Genomic DNA, 22,878 nt, shown 5'->3' with positions numbered 1-22,878 from the left:
GTTGTTTTGCAAAATGTAACATTGATCAACTGGCAGTCAGAGACATTTATAAATGCAAAGCACGACAAGACTACTGCCAAATGGCATAGAATCCTATATCTGGATGGCATTACATACATTTGCAAAAAACTACCTAAAGTTAGCTTTAAAATAGTTAATCATAATAAATTTAGCATAGATACTTCCCCACATAAAAGACAAAATTCCAAGAAGTGGATTGTTTTAATTCAGATGTGAGTGTGAGGCAGTGTATGTTGGACAAACAGGCCAAAAATTTCAAGAACCAGTGAAGGAGCACCAAGCCTACGTGACGAACAAAAATTCAATGTATTGCAGAAAATTGGAGTGATAGTAAACTTATTCACAACCTCTACATGTCACAGACTGCTCAGGTGCAACTGAAGGATGGAGAGTCAAGATAGGCAGTGCTAAAAAGAGGGGGGTGACAAAGGTGTCCCATTATTGCCAATGCTTATCAACATGCGTGTATATGTGGAGGCAATGGGAAAAAATGGAGATAGGAATGATAGTCGGCGAGGACTTCGTGAAATCAGTTACGTTTGCTGATGACCAAGCTTTACTTTGTCAGTCGGCCAAGCAAAGAGGCTTTCACAAAGAGGAGGGAGTTGATGACAGGGGCGTTGAGTCAGGATATTAAGAAAATACTTGTAAAAACTTTGATATGGAGCGTAGCTATCTATGGCGTGGAAACGTGGTCATTGAAACAGGAGGATAGACGTAGATTGGAGGCTTTTGAAATGTGGGTGTGGAGAAGGTGAAATGGACAGAGAAGAAAACAAATGAGGAAGTACTTAGTATGGTGGGCGAAGAGAGGGGTTTGTTGGGAGAAATCCTCAGGAGGCAGGCAGAATGGATGAAGGGGGTATTGACCGGCAGTGGGATGTTGAAGACCTTAATAGAGGGGAGAATGTAAGGTAAACGAGGAAGGGGCAGTAATAGGATAGGGATGTTGGACAGGATGAAGATGGACGCGATGTAGAATATGTTGCTGGATAGTGTTTTGTTAGGAGTCATCACAAAATATTTATTTGGCAGTTGTGTCCATTCAAAACCTACCTTATCCGGTAGATTACTCAATAATAATCATTTTATAATTCTTATTTTAGTGTTCCCATGATACTCCAACTAATTATTGGATGTTGAATAAATATGTCAGGAAGATCATATAGTATGCTGAGGGAAAAAGAAATTTGATGTATGTCATATTGGGAATAAGCAGAGTGAAACGGAACTCGGGCATGAACAACGAAGAAATGATTGATTTTGTATTTTGACGAAGTTTGCTCTTCGATTTCATATTGATATGTGTAACTTTGTGCATTGAATCAGAGTAAAGACTATGAAACCAAAATAAATATCTAGTTATATAAAAATATTTGTTTGGCAAACGGCTTTTGAAAATGTTCAAAGGTAATTCGCGAAATGTAAATGAGTCGATATTTTGAAGGTGAAGTCTCACAATATATTTGGAAAATTCTCAGAATCATAAAATCTTTGTCGCCTTTTATTTCAGGTTTCCATTTAAAACTATGGGAAAACAGCGATTTGTGTTTTGCTATGAAAAGAAGTTTTCAAATCACCACGCTTTTTATGTTTTCTCCTAAAACGGGGAATGGCATGCGCGTCGTCCATGCATTTGTTTTATCAGAAATGGAAGCGGCTGAAGTACGTACTGAGGAGCCTTTGAGCAAGAAAAGAAAACTTGAAGAAGAAGACGATGACGAAGAAAATACATATGGAATTAGTACGTGTGTTTTTTATGTGATTGAAATTGTGTTGGATTTAAACTTGGGTAGATTTGACTTTCTAGTTAAATTTTGAACATATATGGTTGTGTTTACTTCCAACGAGTACTGATAATTCTAATGAGATTTTGAAAATGTAGAAGCCTGATGCATTATTATAACATGTCATTTTGTATTGTAGAACCAAAGGCTGTTGTTCACCGCCTCTGTCCTTACCTAGACACCATTAACAGACAAGTATTGGATTTTGACTTCGAGAAGCTATGTTCCATTTCCCTTTCCAGGATAAACGTATATGCTTGCCTCGTGTGTGGGAAATACTTTCAAGGTGATAATGTTTAGTACCTTTATTTTTAGGTAGTACTGAATAACAGCCCTAGTAAAATACTAGCCAATAAGTTAAGTGGTCACTTAACTTATTGGCTAGTATTGCTATGCTCTTGGCTATGTGAATTATTTTTAATGTTACATTTTAGCCGAAAGCCTGCCCCTGCCGTTAGAATATCAATTGTGAATATAATCTGCAGTAATTTGTAATTATTTGCATTATATTTAACTCTAATGAGTCTTTACTCCGAAAAGTCAAAATTAATGATAGTGCCCCTGTATTATAACAGTTACATACCGATTTAATCCTTAATGAACTCATAGATATCCGGATCAACCTGTTTTCGTAATGTAGAAGCTTATTTCCCATGCAGGAAAGAATTGTCGTAGCAAAGAGAAATTCCATAACATTTATTTGTTTTTATGCATTTGGAATAAAATAATGACATCATTTTTGGCCAATGATATTAAAGCATACAATTTGCCAGGCATTTCCATTCAAGGAAATATGATGTTTTTATAATGTTATGTTGAGGTGAAAAGGTTGTTGAAAAAGTAGGCATTTCTCGGAAACTAACTAATTTATTCAACCCACCTTTTATCCTCAGGGAGAGGGACAAATACTCATGCATACCTGCATAGTGTTGGCGAGAGTCACCATGTGTACCTGAATCTTCATACACTAAAATTTTACTGTTTACCCGACAATTACGAAATCATAGGTATGGACCAGTATAATATGAAACCAGTTAAGTTTTTACATTCATTGTTCTCTGATTACCATATCGTTTTGGTCTCTCAACAGATTCTTCTTTGGATGATATCAAGTATGTTCTGAATCCTACATTCACTCAAGATCAAATAGAGGCATTGGATGTCAGTGATAAGTTGTCAAGAGCCATTGATGGTACAATGTATTTACCTGGAATTGTTGGCTTGAACAACATCAAAGCCAATGATTATTGTAATGTAATATTGCAGGTAAGCACTATTCATAGGAAGCATAACATGATGCTAAAAATATTTTAGTCCTTTGGCAGATTTTCTCAGCATGCTAATTGCATTAATTTATTGGCATGCCTAGGAGAAGTTCGAAAATGTAATTTATAGATGTGTTGGACTTAGCTTTTATTATCAGCCAAATTTTGAAATGATATCACTTCATTAGCTGAGACAGTATAGTTGAATGGAATCATGTGTTTACCAAATAACAGATGTTAGAATAGCACTGTGAGTTTTTTACTATTTTCAAGGCATTATTTCTCAAGAATTTTAAATATAAAGTGACCTGAAGATGCTAAGTGCAATTAGTTTCTATAAAACTGTATGCGTAACTCAAGAGTAATTACCAAGAGATGAAAATGTGTCAACCATGCTTAGGTGGATGGTGTGGTCCAATAAGAGACCATTTAAGATATTGAATGGGAAGGAGATTAACCTTTTTTGCAGGAAACATAGCACCATTTTAAACCCACAAGACTTTGAATTGCAAAAGTATTTACTGTCCAATTTAGAGGTGGGTTAGTTTTCTTGTGGGTGGTCTATATTCTCACAGTTATTAAAATTTCTATAGAATTGAAGGATAATTAAATGTATTTGCTTTACCATGAAAACGTATTTCATAAAATAATTTAGTAAAGGAATGAGTGCTTTATTTATTATGATTGATCCACAAAAAAATATGCAAAAACAAAATTCAATTTATGTTCCAATTGTTAATGTTACTACTGTATTTATTGGCCCATAAGACTCAATTTTTTTACTCCAAATGGTGCTCCAACACCAGCCTGAATGCTATGGGCCGAGGGTGTATGGGCATGAATTTGTCATATGAGTCATATGTCAATTCACTGTGAAAAACGCTTTCTATTTAGTATTGTTTCCATCATCAGGCCTAGAAAATATGTTGTCTTTCGATTATAGCACCGTTTTGAGCTGGTAGTAATCAATAGAGCTTTGATATTTCCTTTACAGTTTTTCATAAAAAATCCCAAATAAATCAAAAATGTATGCGATTTAGGGTGTTTAGTTTCATCTCACTTCAATACATAATATGTTCCTTTCTATTTGGTGTGCATACTTGCTTCTACTGAGAGGAAATAAGGTCTGCATATAATAAGTTCAAATTACAATAACTTTAGGGGATCAAAAGAGAGAATATTGTAATTCAGTATCACATTTAAACTTAAAAGTGTTGAGCTGTGCTTCAGAACATGGAAACAGGGCAGCTGAAAAGCAATTTGGCCTAGCTCTGACTGAGAAGATGATACAAGATTGGAGGAAGAAAAAATTTATTTAATGAATGCAAATAGGAGTGAAGAAAACTTTGTTCATGTGCTCCTAAATGGCATAAGCTCAAGAAACATGTTATGAACTGGATAAAACAGGATGATGCTGGAAGAATGCAATTACTGTCTTTTAAAAAATACTTAAATTGAACTGAGAAAATTAGTGATAGGAATGTCTATTGCCAATTTTTCTGGGACGACATTATTGTGCAAAGGATTCACAAAGAGAAACGGTCTCTATGCAAACCAGAACTACAATATCAAAAAACTGTCACTTGAATATGAAGGATAGTTAATAGAATTCCATGGAGAAAATAATTGCATCCATGATTTTAGCAGCAGTGTTGAAGGATTTCTGGAATTCTTTGGTGAATAAACATTTATATAGTTGCTAATTTCATTATAAAGCAATTCTATTTTCTTCCTTTAAAGTTTTAGCATTAAATTACTTTTTGATCTGTTCCAAGATTTTTTCTAAATTCTAACTTGAAAAATTGTAGTGCATCTTATGGGAGTAAAAAGGCCTTGCAAATGTCTCCTTAGCCAATGCAATTCTTAGTGGAATTCTCTCGTAATTTAACATATACCATAGACTGTTAACTTCTGAGAAAGTATTCAATGTATATTTCTTAGATTAATGTTAATTCCTTAATGTATTCACCTATAATGCTCTAAACAATAACTGTGATCCCTTGGCTGACTAGTTAACCATTGCTTGATCATCTACAACCTAATTGACATTATTTACACCCCATCCTCTATTCCCGACTCAAGTCCCTCCCAACACTTATAGCATTTCCTCAGAATCTAAGTTTTAAAAAACACGACCATGTTGGCTAACCCCTCCCTTCCCCCTACTGTTCCCATACCTTTATTGCTTAACATATGGCATCTGATTCATATGCAGGTTTAGAATTGATTTCTTCTCCTTGCAGTCAACTCCTATATTCTGCAGTACTTCATTAAATTACTTCTCTCTGCACTAATGAATCTACCAAGTACAATACATGGTTTGTATGAAAAGTATTGGCAGCAATTTTTTCCTGATGTGTGCGTCAAGTGCTAAATTCAGACCATAGGTTTAGTGTGCGCATGGTCACCGATCATATGGGCATTGATAAATGGCAGTGCACACCATTATCACTGAATTTTTGGCGGTCAAAAGATCTGCGCTAAACTCGTCCTAAAGTTCATGACAGACGACCATGAGCAGAGTTAAGTGGTTAAGTGTCTGCTTGCGAAGAACTTCTGTAACAAAATTGTGACGATTCCCCAACCCCCAAAGCCAAAAGAACCAACTGTATTCGAAGTGTATTATCTACAGTGTACCTTCTATCTCAAGGCAGTAAAAGTAACAAGCTCTATTAGAAAGAGAAATGCCAAAAATATCAGCACATTACAAAGAGCCCAAATAATTATCTAGGATGGAAGGCAAGGGAAAGCCATATGCTTGCATAGTAATGCTTTCACTAGCATTGTATCGCCCAAGTCTTAGCAGTTTGTATCAAAACTGATTCATCATAAAGCATTCAAAAATTTGCAGAATTAAACAGGTTAGCCTTTCAGTGGAATGTCATAGTGAAAAGACCACTCAGCAAAAGAAACGAGCATAGCATTAGACTGAGGTTTCCCACATCTAAACAGTTCAACATAAAAATTACAGTAAGTATTATACCTTTCGCGAAGTATTTAAGTTGAAAATACAAATAAAAAAACATGCTATATTAAGTAGAGGTGTCATTTTTTAATAAAAGAAGAAATACACAAGATCAATAAAAAATTTTTAAATTATAGCAATTTAAACAATAGCTTATGTTTGAGCCTATGTATCAGCCCGCCACACTTTTCGCCTGAGATGCAAAAGCCAATACATTGGTCTGCTGAACTAAGTGGGTTAAGGACCTTCCAGAGTCCATCTACCAGGGAGCCTTTGGGTCTTGGAAAAGCCACTGGCTAAAGTGTGTCGACAGTCCAGGATTTTTGAGGCCTTGTAGCGATATCCAAAATAAAATGTTTGTCTGAAACTTTTCCTGAAATTTTTCATGTAACCCATGTAAAAAATTGTGGTTTGACTTTATGTTCCTTTCAATTAACCAGGCTCAGTGAAAGATATATTATGAATAATTTGAGTTACTTTTACAGTTAACTTATTCTTTTTACCTTCCTTAATCTCCAATTATAACTACTGTCTAATCTCTTATGGCCCATTGGTAAAGTTATTCCTTTACTGTACATCCGTTCAATACTTCAGTGTTAATGTGTTGCACTTTTCACTTTCCATTTCTCACCGGAGTTTCTCTGTATCATTTTTCACATCAGTGGCATATTTTAGATGATAAATCTTTGCTGAGCCATCTAATCATAAGTGGTTATCACTCTGGTGAGTGAATTTTCATTACATTTTATTGTTCAGTTAGTGTCATAATTTCCTTTTTCTTGTCAAGGCCCTGTCACATGTGGCACCTCTCAGAAATTATTTCCTGAGGGAGAACAACTATGCCAAAGTAAAACGACCCCCTGGTGACAGCTCTTTCTTGTTGGTGCAGCGGTTTGGGGAATTGATGAGGAAACTTTGGAATCCAAGGAACTTCAAAGCCCATGTTTCACCCCATGAAATGTTGCAAGCTGTTGTTTTGTGGAGCAGAAAGAAGTTCCAATTCACTGAGCAAGGTGAGTTGGTGAACACCTGAAAAGTTGTATGGACTTTAAATATTCTCACAACCCATACATTTTTTAAATGTAATTATTGTATTTCATGTCCAGTAGTGAAAGTAGTTCCTCCAGATACTGGTTATACGGAGCACATCTCAGTTGCATGGAATTTATGTGCATATATCATGTATGTACCATGTTATAATAGTTACAATCCTTTGTCATATGATTTTACGTCATTCATTCTCACAACTATAGAGAAGTGGAGGATCTGATGAGTGCAGTGGACTAGGCTTACCTCCTGATTCTAGGCCTTGGACTGCATTCCTTTGTGTAGTAGAATCAGTTACTCATACTAGTATTATCTGGGAATTGTGTATAAAAGTCTTACCTAGGCATCAGAAGGATGCAGTGAATATCCATCTAAAAATATCCATATGATGAGGTGTTCAAAATTTTTTCGCTCCTGGGTATTTGTTAGGGATGGTTGAAAGTTATTTTAAATTTCTTTCCTCCAGTGTTCCTTCAATTTGAAAATTGTTTGCTTAACTCTACATATATTTATCTGGCGAAAACTAATTTCAAATTTTCTTTCAGTACTTAGTTACTTGCTTGACATAGTAGAAAATTGAAGCAAAAAGTCTAGTAATCCTGAAAAATGTTTGAATGATTAAAAATTGAATCGTATTGATAATTGTGTCTCGTCAGTGGACATATACCTGTATCTCTTTTTGTGGCAGTTCGTCTTTTGCTATGGGTTTGAAGGCTTTTTTCACCATTGTTCATTTTCTTTTCTTTAAACAATCAATCAATACTGCCATTATGGGTTAGGTTGAGTAAATCTCCATTTATTAAAATACGAATACACAGGTACAGAATACACTCACATTCAGTGTGGGGAAAGATGGCCACAGATTCCCTGGTACTAGTTAATAATCTACTTAATTCATATAAGTTTCAATGTATATTTCATGAAAAGGACACAATAAAATACAAATAAGGGCCTGTTGGGAAGAAATCTTAACATTTTGATTCTCCTAGAGTTTCTTCAAGTTGTGGGACTAATTGAAACTAAATGTACAAAATGCTTGCACAATGATTTTTAGGTGAAAAATATGGAAAGATATACAGGGAAAAAATGCCTCTGTAATGAATACTTCTAGCAACTTATTTGGCATGAGAGCAGAAAGTAAAGGAAGCAAAATGCAGGAAGGGAATTAACATAAAATAGGGAAAATGGAAAGGGTGTGGCCATTGGTTTTGAATTAGAGAAAACTAATGACAAATGACATAAAGGTGCAAGAGGAGTCTGTTTAAAAACTGTCAAAATAGATTTTTGCTTTCTGCAGTTAGAGGACTATTGCTTTGTATTATTTGTGATGTAGCAGAAGACATTGAAGTTAAATAGTTGCAGCACAGGAAGTAGTTTTGACTCCTTTTTTTGAGGACATAAATTTTCGTTGAAAATAATGCAAGTAGAAGGAAAATAAAAAAGAAATCTCTTTCTCTTGAAGATATTTATATATTTTACAAATCCCCCCTATCTAATTACAATTCTTCATTTCTAATAAAATCTTTATGTTTGCATAATCTATTCTTTTCAGTTTTCATTAAATATTGATAAATATGAAAAACTTTTTTGTATGGAAAGCAAAGAGGTAAATTGATACCCTTTGAAAGAGACTAGCCACTTAGGAGCAAATCTTTCCTATGCTCAGTCGCTTACAATTTAATGCCCTGATTTGAGCTACTCCTTTTTCCCTATGTATGTGTATTGAGAATGATACAGTTATTGGTTTATTACATGCTCATTTGCATCATGCCCCCACATATCACTGGGAATATGTATTGCAAAGCAAGTGACATGAAATTCATGCATTCAGGGTATGGGAGTTACTTTTTCTGTGGCTGTGGTTTCTTAGGTAGCTCTCGAACCAAACTGGTCAAATTAGTAGAGCTATTACTGATTTATGTAATGTGGTTGTTAATGAGGAAGGAGTGCATCTTTGAATCCCAAAATTGCTACTCTGGCTTGCCCTATCAGTGGGTAAATACATTAGCAGGCATACTGTAAAAGGCCAAAAGTTCTCTTAGCCCTCAGGAAACCAGAGGTGGATAAATTTAGAAATATATCAATTTTTTGTGGAACAGACTCTAATAAGCTTTTGAACCAAGACCTCGGAGATTTAACAAAAATATGATGTGTGTATCTAAAAATGTTTGATCAAACACATGGTTGGGATTACCATTTCCATTTTAAAAATTCCATATTTTGTTCATTTCATTGACCAAATGTTTTTTTTGCCCTGTCAAAAGTACCAAGTAAAAGTGGTGATTGAAAATAATTTGGTGGGCAGATATAATTACCCTGGTGGTTATTCAAGATTTATTATTCTGGAGAATTTTAATGCAGTGGACATTGAAAAGTAAACATGGGAGATGCCTCAACATTAACTCTGATAGAGCCTCGTGCCAACTTGCACACAGCTGTGAGAATTTCTGTACCCCCTCATTGAAAAACTTGAATTGTGATATCTCGCTATGCATCTGTCAAGTCCAAACCTAGTTTCCACTCACTCATGTGTCTCTTTCATGCCAGTGAACTTTTTAAAATGGACTCTTTGAATTATGCAAAACGTTGACAAATGTTAGTTATTTAATGACATAAGCATTAATTTTTGTCATCCGTTGAACTCCAATGCACTCTCAAGGAACATGTGTTTATAAATGTAGTAAGAATAGGAAATTCAGAGAAGAAATGAAGCTTTAAAAGTGGAATGAACTCCATAAGTGAATTGGTTATTGATATATCTATTTTTAGATCTCCACACAATCTATCTCCTAAACCTATCCCCGATGGCATTAAGTGGTAATTTTGGCTGTTGACGTTTCACTTCATTAAATTCTCTATTATTCGTAGAATGTAACAGAATGCTTAATAGAAAATAATCAATCATGTGGTTCTTCCTCTTGTTTTTGATATTTTAATGTGTTAGAATCGGTTTCTTAATAGAAAGTTCAGCCGAAAATAATTTTTATTATATTCATTAAATTACAAAATTTCAAGATGCAGACTTTTTTGTGACTTTAGTAATGGGACCATAACTACTGATATGGGACTTGCTTTATGTGATACTTGGTGTGAAACCATCCCCTGCCAGACCTCTTAGCAGTGGGGGTTATGATAACGTGATCATTTTTCCTTGTCTCTTGCATGAAAAATTGTGTTCAAGGATGAGTTGTTAGTCACTTGGACTTGGACTAGAAGTATGGGCAACTGACACAATCTAAGGTAATAATGGAAGAGTTTCTGAAGGAAATTTTGAATAAAATATTTTATTCGTGGAGGATGTCTTGTGTTAAATCTAATAGGATGTATGTGTAGATAGGGTCATGCCGAGGTGAATGGCCAATGCCAAAATAGCCCACTCTGAGGTGGCTGCACAAAGGTATTCCATTCTTCCATAGATGACCCTCGCTTTAGCCTCCAGGAGGCAGCCAGCTTGAAGATGAGAACTCTCCCATCCAGTCTCCCAGAACCAGAAGATAATCACAATTTGAATGCCCATGGGTGTGGCTATGGCTCTTCTTTTCCATGTTATCAATTTTATCATCAAAAGTAATTCAATTTATCTTTGAAGCACAGTTTTTAGTCATGGCTCTTGCTTTCTAGTTCCAATGATTCATGCCAAGGAATAGTGCTAAATTATATTCCATTTGTAAACAAAAGTTGATGCTATCCACATCAGCTTGATTGCCATTGCCCATTGCCACTTCCCTTGCTGATTACTTTGTAGTATGGAACATGATGTGTGGCCCACTCATATGTAGCAAAAGAATAGTGGCAAAGTCCAAATTAGTTAGTAAAGGTCCTTTCACAGTACTAATTTAAGGGTACTAATGTTATTTTTTGGTGATTTATCCCTAACTTTGCGTGACTGTTCAGATTATATGTATTTATGAAATTATTACCAGACTACTGATTTGTGTGGTATAAGATGGGTCATGAACCTTCCTCCCTGTAGATTTAATGCAGAAAATGTTTTTCAAGGAATTTTTGTGAAAATTAATTTCCCTTTCATAAATATGTGTTCATTAAATGCAATTTGCCTGTGTGTCACCTAATAATTCATTGCATTTTTCTTCATTTATTAAAGGGGATCCTATTGAATTTTTATCATGGTTCTTAAACGCTCTGCATCTTGCCCTTAATGGAACCAAAAAGCCTCATTCTTCAGTTGTGTACCGTACACTCCTTGGCTCCATGAGGATATATACACGCAAGATACCACCCATTGAGTTGGAAGAGCGTCAAAGAGAAGCACTGTTGACAACTCAAGAGTATGCAGAAGTATCAACGGAATCTCCTTTCCTTTATTTGACTTGCGATTTGCCCCCACCACCTCTTTTCAAGGATGAGTTTCGGGAAAACATCATTCCCCAAGTAAGCCTTAAAATAATTTGAGAGTGTAATTTTTTTAAACGCCTTGTCATGATGCAAACTTAAATGTTGTTACTAAGTTTGAGTACTTTTTTGTTAATAGACAGCGTTTGATAATAATAATAATAATAATAATAATCTTTATTTGCCCAGAAGACACTGACACAGTGTAATAGATACATCAGATAAGTGTATAGGACACGTCATATGTACATATAGATGTTAAACAATGATGAAATTCAGAAAAGCATGACACAATAATAATTTTTTGCATAAAATATATTCCATATTCAGTATGGTTATTTATTCTCCATGAATTCCATTACAGAATAAAACTGTTCTTTCCTTAAAAATTATATTAATTTCTTTTTGAACAGGACTGGATCCTTTACGTACTTAAAATCGTAAGGGAGCCTGTTCAGTGCAAGGAGGCCCATTGATTTAGGCCCCAGGGATGTATTTAAAGTCCTGCAATAAGTTTGATGCAGGTCTCTGCAGGCTCTGGTTTGGTGACAATGAACGTTGTCATTTGTCATATAATTGGATATATTACTTTTAGTGAAAATGCATACGACATAAATGTAAATACATGGAACAGTCAGAATATTTAACCTTTTGAAGAAGGAAAGACAAGGTGCATTGTAGGGAGCATTGCATATTAATCGTATTAAACATTTTTGAGCTTTAAAAATTGAATCAGAATGAGGGGAAGAACCCCAGAACAGAATACTATAGATAATTAAAGAATAAAATTCTCCGTAATAAATTGAAAGTAAGATATCAAGGCTTACAGATTTCCTAATACTTCTAATAAGAAAGCAAATGGAATTTAACCTGCTACGAAGATTGCATATGTGTTCATCCCATGATACATTTTTATTTATAACAACTCCCAAAAACTTGGATCTAGAAATTTGGGGTACACACGTTCCCCCTAGGTCAATGGCCAATGAAGCAGGGGCTTTATTTTTATTAGAGAAGTATATGAGTCCAGACTTGTCAGGGTTGAGTTTCAGAAAATTTTGTGAACACCATTCACAAAGAAGTTCGGAAACTCTAGCTGCTGTCAAGGTCAAGTTGTTTAACGATGGTGCTGATACAATTACGTTAGTGTCATCAGCATATAAAATTGGCTCGGCTCCTGGAACTGACTGCAGAACTTTTGGTAAGTCATTAATGTAAAGTAAAAATAGGATAGGGCCCAAGACTGAGCCTTGGGGTACACCTAATGTAACTTCTTTACTAGGAGAAGTAAAATTAGTACCGTTCTTTAACAAAATAACCTGTTGGTGCCTTGCGCTGAGGTAAGATTTGATCCAGTTATAAGGGATACCTCTGATGCCATAGTGTCCTAATTTGGACAAGAGTAACTGATGATTAACTAGGTCAAAAGCCTTGGAAAAATCGAAGAATAGTCCCAAGGTTTCAATTCTATTATCAAGATTTGAAAGTATTAGGTTTACGAGGTGATAGGTGGCTGTAGATGTAGATCTGCATTTCCTAAAACCATTCTGTGAGCCAGACAAGAGATTAAAAGATTCAAGAAATGATGTAAGTCGATTATGGAAGACCTTTTCAAATAGTTTCCCTATCTGGTTTAATAAAGATATTGGACGGTAAGAATTCATATCCTGCTCACTACCTTTCCCTTTATAAAGTGGTACAACTTTGGCAATTTTAATGGCATCAGGAAAAACACCAAGTTGTAGGGATTTATTAATTAGGAAGAGTATCTGTTCCTTGATAGAATTAATTGATTTTTTTATCACAATCCCTGGGATACCATCTGTACCAGGACTACTTTTGTTAGGGAATTTTTTAATGATGTTCATCAGTTCCAGTTCAGTACAAGGAAGCAGGTACAATGAATTAGACAGGCTTGGGATTAGAGGATAATTAACAGGAATTGGAGTATTTGTAGTAGTCTGGTGGGACAAGTAGAAGTCATTTAAGATGGATGCCATTTGAGAGTAATCAGAAATAACATTACCGGTGGAGTCCTGTAATTTGAAATCATGATGATTATTGATAGAACACTTAGCTTCCTTTATAATCTTCCAAATTTCTTTAGATTTGTTATCGGCACTGAGAATTCTACAGTTGTTAAATGTTTTTTTAGCCAGTTGTAACTTTTGACGGTACGTTTTTTTCAGTGTTCTATACTCCAAGCAGTCTATCGAGTTACATTTATTTTTATAAGAGATAGCTAACTCCTTTGATGTGCCAATTTAATACTATATCAAATTAGATATTTTTATTAGAGCTAACTTTTGGCATTGTTTGTGTGTTATGAATAATTTGATTAGAATTTCTTTCTTTTTTAACATCACAGGTCAATCTCTATACTCTTCTAACCAAATTTAATGCCCAATCTGAAAAGGAGTATAAGACGTACAAAGAGAATTTTATGAAAAGGTTTGAAATCACCAAACTTCCTCCATATTTGATTCTATACATAAAGGTAAGCCATATTTTGAAATTCCCCAACTAGTGTGCAGTGTTTAGTGGTGGTCAATGCTGCAGACTTAAAGATTAAATTTGTCTTACTGGTCTTCTGATGTTCTTGTTATTCATTTCAAGATACAATTATGCAGACATGTTCAGGCCCATGAGTATTTGGGCATTGGATGATTGCTGCTACTTTAAAATGTATGTGAAGAAGTAAGGAAGTTTGATTTTTAGGGCCCTGTGTCATTTCTGGAAATTTTGTGATGTACCAGCCGAAGAGATGGTTAATATTTCATTTTCTTCACTTTTCTTTGCAGAGATTTACCAAGAACACTTTCTTTGTGGAGAAGAACCCTACCATTGTGAATTTCCCAATCAAGTGAGTCAAATAATTTCATGCTTGCTTTCTTGCTTAAGTGCACCTGTGTTGTCGTTAAAACATTTGGTATATGGAAACTGCACCTTATCCATTTTACTTATGAATTTTTAAATGTTGCTTATATTTTGTGTATTTAGAGTGCCTGATTTGTTAAACTGATCGCTGAAAAAACTTTTGTTGGATAAAATTTCTGATTACATTAAGGGGCTGATGATAGTGACCAAAATTTCAGTTTTTAAATCGCCTCCTTTGGAGTTTGTCAATGTTTGTTATCATAACAATAGAAGTTGAAATATCTTTGGAAATCATTGGATTTGAAGATTATTACATGACAACTATATTGAAAGTGGCTTATGATCACATCGCAGCATAAATTTTTGAAAACTGTTTTTGACGTGAATCATTTGCATGCATTCACTGGGAAATGGTGTGAAATAAGTGTATATTTTTAATGGAAAAAAGAGAATAGTTAATGAATTTAAAGTCAATGCCACCGCAGTCAAATTTAATTTTTTTTAAAATTTCTTATGATTCACAATGCATGCTTATATGCATTGGAATTTTCCTTAAATGGTTTTAAAATGTCTTTGGAATAACTGAAATCACGTTTGTTTTTATTTGTAGAAATGTTGACTTTGGAGATATTTTAACTCCAGAAATCAAGGCAAAACATTTGCATACAAATTATGACCTTGTAGCGAACATTGTGCATGATGGTGAGCCAGGGAAAGGAACTTATCGAGTCCACGTGTTGCATAAGGTTAGTACTTGAACTTTTCCCATATTTTCACTATATTACAACCCAGATAAGTGCAGTAATTACATATTAGGATCTTTACTGAGCTTTGTATAAACACTTGAGCATAAATGGAAGAAAGTAAATCAGTGGTAATTTTATTGGGCATGCTGTAAGATTTTTTCTTTTAGTCTGGCCAAACTTTCATATGAGAGTTCTGACTCATGGCTGTAATATTTGCCTTATTTTTTTGCAGTGCAAATACATTTTTCTTTTTAAAAAAACTTGATTTTTACTGAGAATTATATTTTGATTTTACTTGAGGTCCAAAATATCATACAAATAGAAGTAAAAGCAAATTCTCCCAAAGAATTTGTTTCTTAGCATAAATGTGAGGAAATAAAAACAGTTCATGAGGGACAAGTTTAATATTGAACAATGTGGAATGTGATTGAAAATATGAAAATCACTTCCGTCATATTTGTTCATAAGTGATGTTTAAATGTTTTGATTTTCCAGGGTACTGGGCAGTGGTACGAGATGCAAGATCTTCATGTGACGGGCATTTTACCTCAAATGATAACTCTAACTGAAGCATACATACAGGTATTTCATTAAATTTTTCATTGACTAAAAATTGTCATGTCCATCAGACCTGGAAATCACAGAATTTAGATGCTGAAGCTTTAAATCTGTCACTGATGGTGATGATTTTCATTCTTTGTTCAAAAGTAATTGATATTGCATCAGCATAATTTGATTAACTTGAAGTAGTAAGTTTGTTAGCACATAGAGTGAAGTCTTCATGATTGTCTACCAAGTTCGATATTCTGTGATGCTGTGTTTCAATGGCTGATTTTGCTATCAAGGGTGTGGCGGCTGAATACCTGACCTACTGGAGCAGCCATGAGACTTTGCCCATGTCAAAGGACTAGGGAGTGCCAATTACTGCGTTGTGTGGTTTTAAAAATGATAACTCAACTTGGGCGTTGACAATTACTAATTAGTTCAAATTTCACTAGCCGATGGTTTGTTTTTGTGCTCTCATAACTCCTGGGTCTCTGAATTTATTGGTCTTGTGTTAATATTCGCACTGAGTAATCTTTCAGGGTAAGCATTATGCCTATTGCTTATGTGATGGGAATCCAAAAATTGAGTTGCATATTTTATTGTGAGAAAGGCTGATGTGTTCTTTTTTACTTTCCTAGAGAATTGAACACACTAAAATAATCCAAACAGCATGTAAGTTGTAGTTCTATTTAAAGTACACAAAACAAATCTTAGATTCAGCAGTCATTAAAAATGCATAAGTCACAAGAATATAACATATATCCAAATAATTTTGAAGACATTTAGAAATAAGTGTTAGAATATTTTTAAGTGAAAATAACATTTTTAATAATCACTTAACATGCAAAAAGGCATGTTAAGTGCCTTCGCAAGAGGTATCGATTCTGAATTAATACCTTGAGAGAAGATTCTCAAAGCCTCCTAGCTTTCAAAGTAAACCCCAGAAATCATCATTATTATTATACATTCTTTCAAATTTACAAGTGGGATTGGAAATGAGGAATATTCAATATGGGTTAAATAAAATATATCGTATGACAATTTAGGTTATTTTTTCCATCGTGATTACTTCAGAGTGGTTTCAATTCTTGATTGACTATATTTTTCCGTCCAATTTAACCTAGTCATCCTTACAGTTAGTCAATTTCGTTGTGTGGAGATAACCCACGAAACCCCTCACAAGGGCACTGCAAGGAAATAGGGGAAGTCCGTGAAAGATGTGGGGTAAGAAAAAGAGGATGGGGAATGAGAGAGTATGTATTACATACGCAAGAGTATCCACCTAATAGGTGGATACAAAGACAACAATAGAGCTGACCATTCTTCATAAGGGGAGGAAGACAATGTAACCCTGAAGCACCGTCACCCCTGCAAGTAGGGGAATAGAGAATACTCCTGCAGTATCCCTGCTAGTCATTAGAGGCAACTGAAAGGGTGATGTCTCTGTGCAGCCATACCATCTGGCCTGCAATCTGCCCAGGTATTTTGGATGAGGCCTATGACGCGGACACAGTTAATGTAAAGAGGCAATGCGAGAGAGTCCCTCTTAATTTCGGTGAAGCTCGAACAGCGGCAGAATACAATGAGTCCTTTTGCCCTGGGAACTGAAATCCACCATCACAGACTCCCATAATGCTTCGTCAGGTATGGATGGAATCCATGATGCTTTACTCCAGAATATTACGGAATCAGCATTAGGGGAGGTTCTTAACACCCTCAACCAATTGTGGATCAAGGGAGTACACTTAATTGTGGTAGGAGGTAGAAGGCAGCGGGGTATCATCACTCCTTAGGTTGCAGGCCACAGTGGTGGCAGGGTAATGTTCTTGCCTGCCAGCCCATAGGTTGTGGGTTTGATTCCTGCCTAGGTGGATTTTCTTCGTCCTAGGGCATGATTGTATGTAATTGTCTTCAATGTAATGTCTGAGGGTTAGGTGGAAGAAGGGACTACAAGTTTCAATCTTGCCCGATTAAGTTGATCAATGAATGAAAAAATAAATAGAATGATGTTTTCTGTGGTTTATTTACGAGTACATGTTTTTGACCATGGCTTCAAATGTATATTATTTTCTACAATACAAACATTTGTTCATGATGATCTAGCCATGCAATTTATTTGATCAAAAAGGATGTTATGAAGGGGCATGTTATTTTTTTATTAATTGTGCTGCTTCTTACATTTTGTCTTTCTTACAATTCAAAAGAGAGGTTTTACAGGAAGAGTACTTATTCTAAATCCATACTCTATTAGTAAAAACTACAAAGATTCCATGCAAATAATTAGGAAGGAAAACAGAGGGAACTTATGAACCAATTATTCGCCATTCAATAATTTGAAATGAGTGTGCGTACTAAAATTCATTGATCTCTATTTTCGCCATATTTTTTTCCAAGTGATTGTTAATACATGGTTGGTTGATATTTTCACAATCATAATGCATTTTATATGATTAAAAACATTAAAAAATATTTAACTAGTTTTTCAAAATGCTTTCTGCACATTACACAAAAAATATCTAATGCATGGAATCATTCAATGAGGAAGATTATAATTATTTGTTGTAGTTTACTGGTGTTGAGGCTGTCTTTGATGGACTCTGATGTCACACACTGCTGTACTCCTAAGCCTTAACAAAAATGACAGAAAAATAGCTTGTAATCTGATACTATGCATTACAATAACTCATTCTTTAGCTCTACGTACTTGCCTCCCTTAATTCAATCCAAAATGCCTCTTTTTTTCTCTCTCTATCTCGCTTTCTAAGCATTCTCCCCTTGTTACTGTCTCAGCACCCCATTGTCTCTCAAGATCTTCTGCATCCACATAGCATGCCTTCTTCAGATTTCTCTCAAAAGCAGTCCCTAGCGCCCCTAAGATTTTGTTAAGTGTTACTTTCCAATAATGGAGAAAGCATCAGGAAGGAGAGTTCAAAGCTTGAGTCGAGCTTGAGTCAACCAGTCTTCAGATATTTTCCAATCGTTAACGCACGTGTTATCTATACAAAAATGTTCAGATGATCGAAAAAATGTGACGATGTGCGTTATGTAATGAAAATTGAAAAAATCCAAACATTTACATATCTATGCTCACAATAATTTATAGAAGAGTTTTGTAAAAATAAATTAGTCTGGAAGCATGCCTTTCTAATTGCATTCTAATGTATACAGATCTGCTACTGTAACAGTTATTTCATCTCATAAATCCATGAGTAAAAGAAGAAACATATAGTTTCTATTCTTCATTTAATCTGTATACTTCACGTAGATGGAGAGTAAGTCGTATTATATTACACGTACATATGATAGGATAGGTAGATTATTCCAATCCGAGAAATTCATCACCTGAATCACAATTAAATGAATTAAGGGCATTTATTATCTCTTCATCACATCACCGAGTTCGTTCTCCGAAGTTAACTCTTCCTCATCTTCTAGCCCTGGCGTTAAAATATTGCCCAAGGCTTCTCCAAATCCATTTTTTACACAAGTAACTCTGACACCCTGCCAACTTTCCAGGATTCACTGGCTTATTTCTTCATAAGATACTCTTTTAATCCTTCCCGATTCTTTGTAGTCTTCCATACCAGACATCATCCACTTTTCTCAACTAGAACTTCTTTTCGCGATTTCCTTTTTCTTCGGCAAAATTGATTACTTCTAGCTTAAACATCGCTGTATATGATTTTCTTCTCCATGGGTAATTTTCTTGAGGAAATTCTTAATTACATAAGCTTAACTCAATTCAGGTTTGAAACAATCACCATGTAGGTGGAACTTTCATTGAATTTGGAGGGTGTCTAGAACAGCTGGGTGCCAATGCTAACAAAGCAAAGTAAAGCAAACAAAACAAGAAAATTCTATTTCATTCATTGTTATTTTTTAATATTTGATTTTCTGAAAGTTAATGTATGTAGCAAATAAAAGGACTCACAAACCTATGTCTCGTTTCGACTTACGAATCATAGCGAAAAAGCAAAAAGGTGGGATATTGTGTTGCTTGTAAATATTGTTTATTTTTTTATCCTTCTGTTGTTCAGAATTAATTTCAATCACCTGGCTCTAATCTTCTGTATATTTACGGTAGATATAGCTACAGGCAATTATGATTCCATGTATTCATAGATTGTTACTATCTTTTAGTATATGGATATAGATGTATTCTTACACACAATATGTGTATATACACGCATACACAGATGTGCGGCATCTATACACGTTCAAGATAACTATGAAGCCCTGGCTGCCCGGTATCTATACATATTCATAATAACTACAAAGTTCTGGGTGCGCGTTATTGATGGGAAAATGTGGTACTGATGTTAGGTGCTTACTATCTTCCAATCAACCTTAGGGGTTTGGTGGTGGACTCTATGGTCTCAATCTCGCCGCAAAATAAAGATGAATATCTATCTATCCATCTTTACTAAAATATTTCCTTTATGTATTAAAGAAGCTAAGAGTTCTATAATTAATATATTGTTGTCTGACCCCCGTGTGATTTATCTGTTAAAATTCACATCTCATTCTTTCCTTTATACAAATTGCATTCTTCCAATTATGTTGTGCAACAAAAGTTTTCAAGTTTAAATTAAAGAATAGACATTAATTCATTTTTCAACATTTTGGTATGCCCATGTGTTATCTGTGTACACAGTGCTTCCATTGCATCTCTATTACCATAATATTTTTTTATCTTAACCTCCCTGTAAGTTTCTTTACCTTTCAATTCTATCCATTGTCTCTCACACTATTCATCAGTATTTTACTTATCACGGGAGTATTCTACTGATAAATTTTTATAGTGAGGAAAGTGCATCGTGATATAAATTCAGGCGATTAAAAAAATTCCCTGAAATTAACTTTGCAGTTATTACTGTAATACATGCTGTGCTTAAAGATTATGCTAAAGTCAGTTTCATACCCTCAAAAATTATTTTCTCTCGCTTTCGTTTCTATCCAAGGTGTGAAAATAAAAGTGTTAGATATGAATGTTTATCGGAGCCAATAACAATCATTTATTTATTTTTTTTTCAGATTTACGAGCTCAAAACAGATTCTAAGAAGTCAGAGCCATCTGGATAGCTGTCCGTGACATCATTCCGAAGTGTAAAAATACTTTATAATATGTATCAGGTCAATAAAAATAATTTTGTATCTAATTTTTGGTTTTGCATTTAAAGTTGTGGAATTTTGCAAGGCTACATGGTATTTAAACATTAAAATTTAATCCTTTTCATATTCTAATTGTTGATTTCTTTCAAATGATAAGAAAAGCTCACCCATTGAAACAGTTTTCATTAAGTAATATCAATCATGTCCTTTATCTAGAGTAAGTTTTCCCAAGTATTGAATTTTTGTTCTGGAAAGATTTTGATAGTTATCCAAAACATTTTTTAAACCAACTATTATTCAGATATATGTGTACATATGCAGAAGGTTACCTTTTTTACTGTGGTGTTCAGTGGACTCATCACGCTTCTAATTATTTATTAAGGAATGGAAGCCTTTTCTTGAAGCATTTAAGTGTAAAGAGCATGTTAAATGAATGTGCAAATATACTAAAAGAGGTTTAAAGAGCAAGGTTGTTGTAATATAGGCCCTTTGCAATTAATCCTAAATTATTTTATCGCTAATAGCATAATTGAAGTTTTATTCATGCCCAATTATTTAGTTGAAGGACCCAAGTCAATTATCTGAAGTTGGGAAGCTACTCCCTTTTGTTCACTATCATTTGTTAGTTTTATGGATGAATTTACGTCTAAGCAGTGGGGATGAGATGTCAATTTCCACCATTGATTACATTTTTGGCATATTTTACCCTTATTCCCAGTCGAGTTGTTTAATTTTGAAAATATAAGAGCCAAATGATTGGATTTTGTCTTATCATCCGCAACTGGAAATTAGTTACATGCGAAGGCACCAAGTGAGTGTATTATAATTTGCGTTGTCCCTCAATTAAGGATGGGATAGATTTGGTGATGGGAAAGATGGGAAGCCAGCATAGTGACATCCCATCATTAAGGGCCGTAAATTCCCTTAGCTGTCGGTTGTCTCCCCTAAAACTACTACTACCCAATTAAGGATAATATTTCATAATGTGGATATATTTAAAGCTAGTATAACGAGTATTAGTTAATTTACTCAAGCTATCTTAATTATATTAGTTATATTATCGTACAAATACTAGGAGTGAATAGGCGGGAAGTTCCTGCAAGTTGTTGGTGCCTGTAATTGCATTTTCAAGTCCTGATGCAGGTGTCAAGAAGCGTATAGTTCTATGGATTGACTTTTTCCTGCCTGAAAGTTTGAAGAGGAATTTATGCTGCACTTACGTTATATCATGGATTTTACGTGATTTAAATAATTTTTTCTGCACCTATCATTATTTCCAATAGAGAGATAACTTTAGTACCGGCCTTTAGTGTCATGGTATTTCATTTATTTACATGTTATTCATTTGCATGAGAATTAATTTCAGATGTAATCCTTGATCTGACAGTTAATTTAGCAAGGTGCCATCAGGATTTGGAAACTAGGCAAGTAGCTAGCAATGATGCCACACAGCAATCAATCCATCGGCAGTAAAAGGTTAGTGATTGTCCATTGTTACCTGATGATGGATCATTACTACTTCGTTCATGTAAAATAATAAGGTATCTTTCCAATTGTTTAAGTTTTAGATAATTTTGAATGTGATTTCATAAAATACTTATATCCCCTTGCGTGCTCCACGCAAGGCATTTTGTCTTTTCAGCCGTTGCCATGGTTTTGTCGGTTACAAATTGAAACCAGTTTATTGATTCAAAATGTGGTCATTTTTTATTTATTTAGCATTAGTCCCAAAGCACCTTTTGGCCCTTAACTTGAGCTATTAACAATGGACACAATTATAAACACCCAAGCCCTTTATGGAAGAGAATCCACCCAGGCGGCAATCCAACCCGCGACCCTTGGGCTGGCAGACGTTACCCTGCTGCCAGTGGATCTGGCAAATGCGGCTTGTAGAAATATCTACATTGTAACTTGTATGCATTAATTATTTTAATTTTGTAATTTTTCGTTCATTTTGAACATTTTTTCCTGAGTTTTCGTTAATTCTGAACATTCTATATCACATTTCATTTTGAATGGTGCCGAGAATGCATCGGAAAATGTTGGCCATGTAGTTCCATTAGCAATCGATTACTTTTTAATAATTAGAAAGAAGAAATTAAAAGTCAAGATGTTAGTTTGGCAGAAAGGGAAATTAGTAGTAGAGCATATTTATGTGT

General features: G+C 34.7%; 1 protein-coding gene across 1 annotated transcript; it reads left to right on the top strand.

The window, feature by feature from the left end:
• Positions 1-1,671: 1,671 nt before the first annotated feature.
• Usp39 (ubiquitin specific protease 39) lies at positions 1,672-20,800 on the top strand. The gene is made up of 11 exons (XM_071599261.1): positions 1,672-1,765; positions 1,948-2,094; positions 2,702-2,815; positions 2,899-3,074; positions 6,826-7,051; positions 11,191-11,477; positions 13,807-13,935; positions 14,240-14,301; positions 14,926-15,061; positions 15,557-15,643; positions 20,642-20,800. Exons 1-11 carry the CDS (start codon positions 1,672-1,674, stop codon positions 20,687-20,689), a joined length of 1,506 nt encoding a protein of 501 aa, XP_071455362.1. The 3' UTR covers positions 20,690-20,800.
• Positions 20,801-22,878: the final 2,078 nt, after the last annotated feature.

This window comes from Hetaerina americana, unplaced genomic scaffold (assembly GCF_022747635.1).
Source record: "Hetaerina americana unplaced genomic scaffold, ioHetAmer1.1.p SCAF_11, whole genome shotgun sequence".
Taxonomy (NCBI): Eukaryota; Metazoa; Arthropoda; class Insecta; order Odonata; family Calopterygidae; genus Hetaerina; species Hetaerina americana.
Note: the sequence above shows the minus strand (reverse complement) of the source record. Positions and strands in the feature narration are given on the sequence as shown.

Excerpts from the sequence above, each read along its gene's own strand:
- Usp39 (XM_071599261.1), top strand. The coding sequence starts at position 1,672 with ATGGAAGCGGCTGAAGTACGTACTGAGGAGCCTTTGAGCAAGAAAAGA. Across the intron at positions 1,766-1,947 it reads AGAAAATACATATGGAATTA|AACCAAAGGCTGTTGTTCAC; the intron begins GTACGTGTGTTT and ends TTTGTATTGTAG. Across the intron at positions 7,052-11,190 it reads GTTCCAATTCACTGAGCAAG|GGGATCCTATTGAATTTTTA; the intron begins GTGAGTTGGTGA and ends CATTTATTAAAG.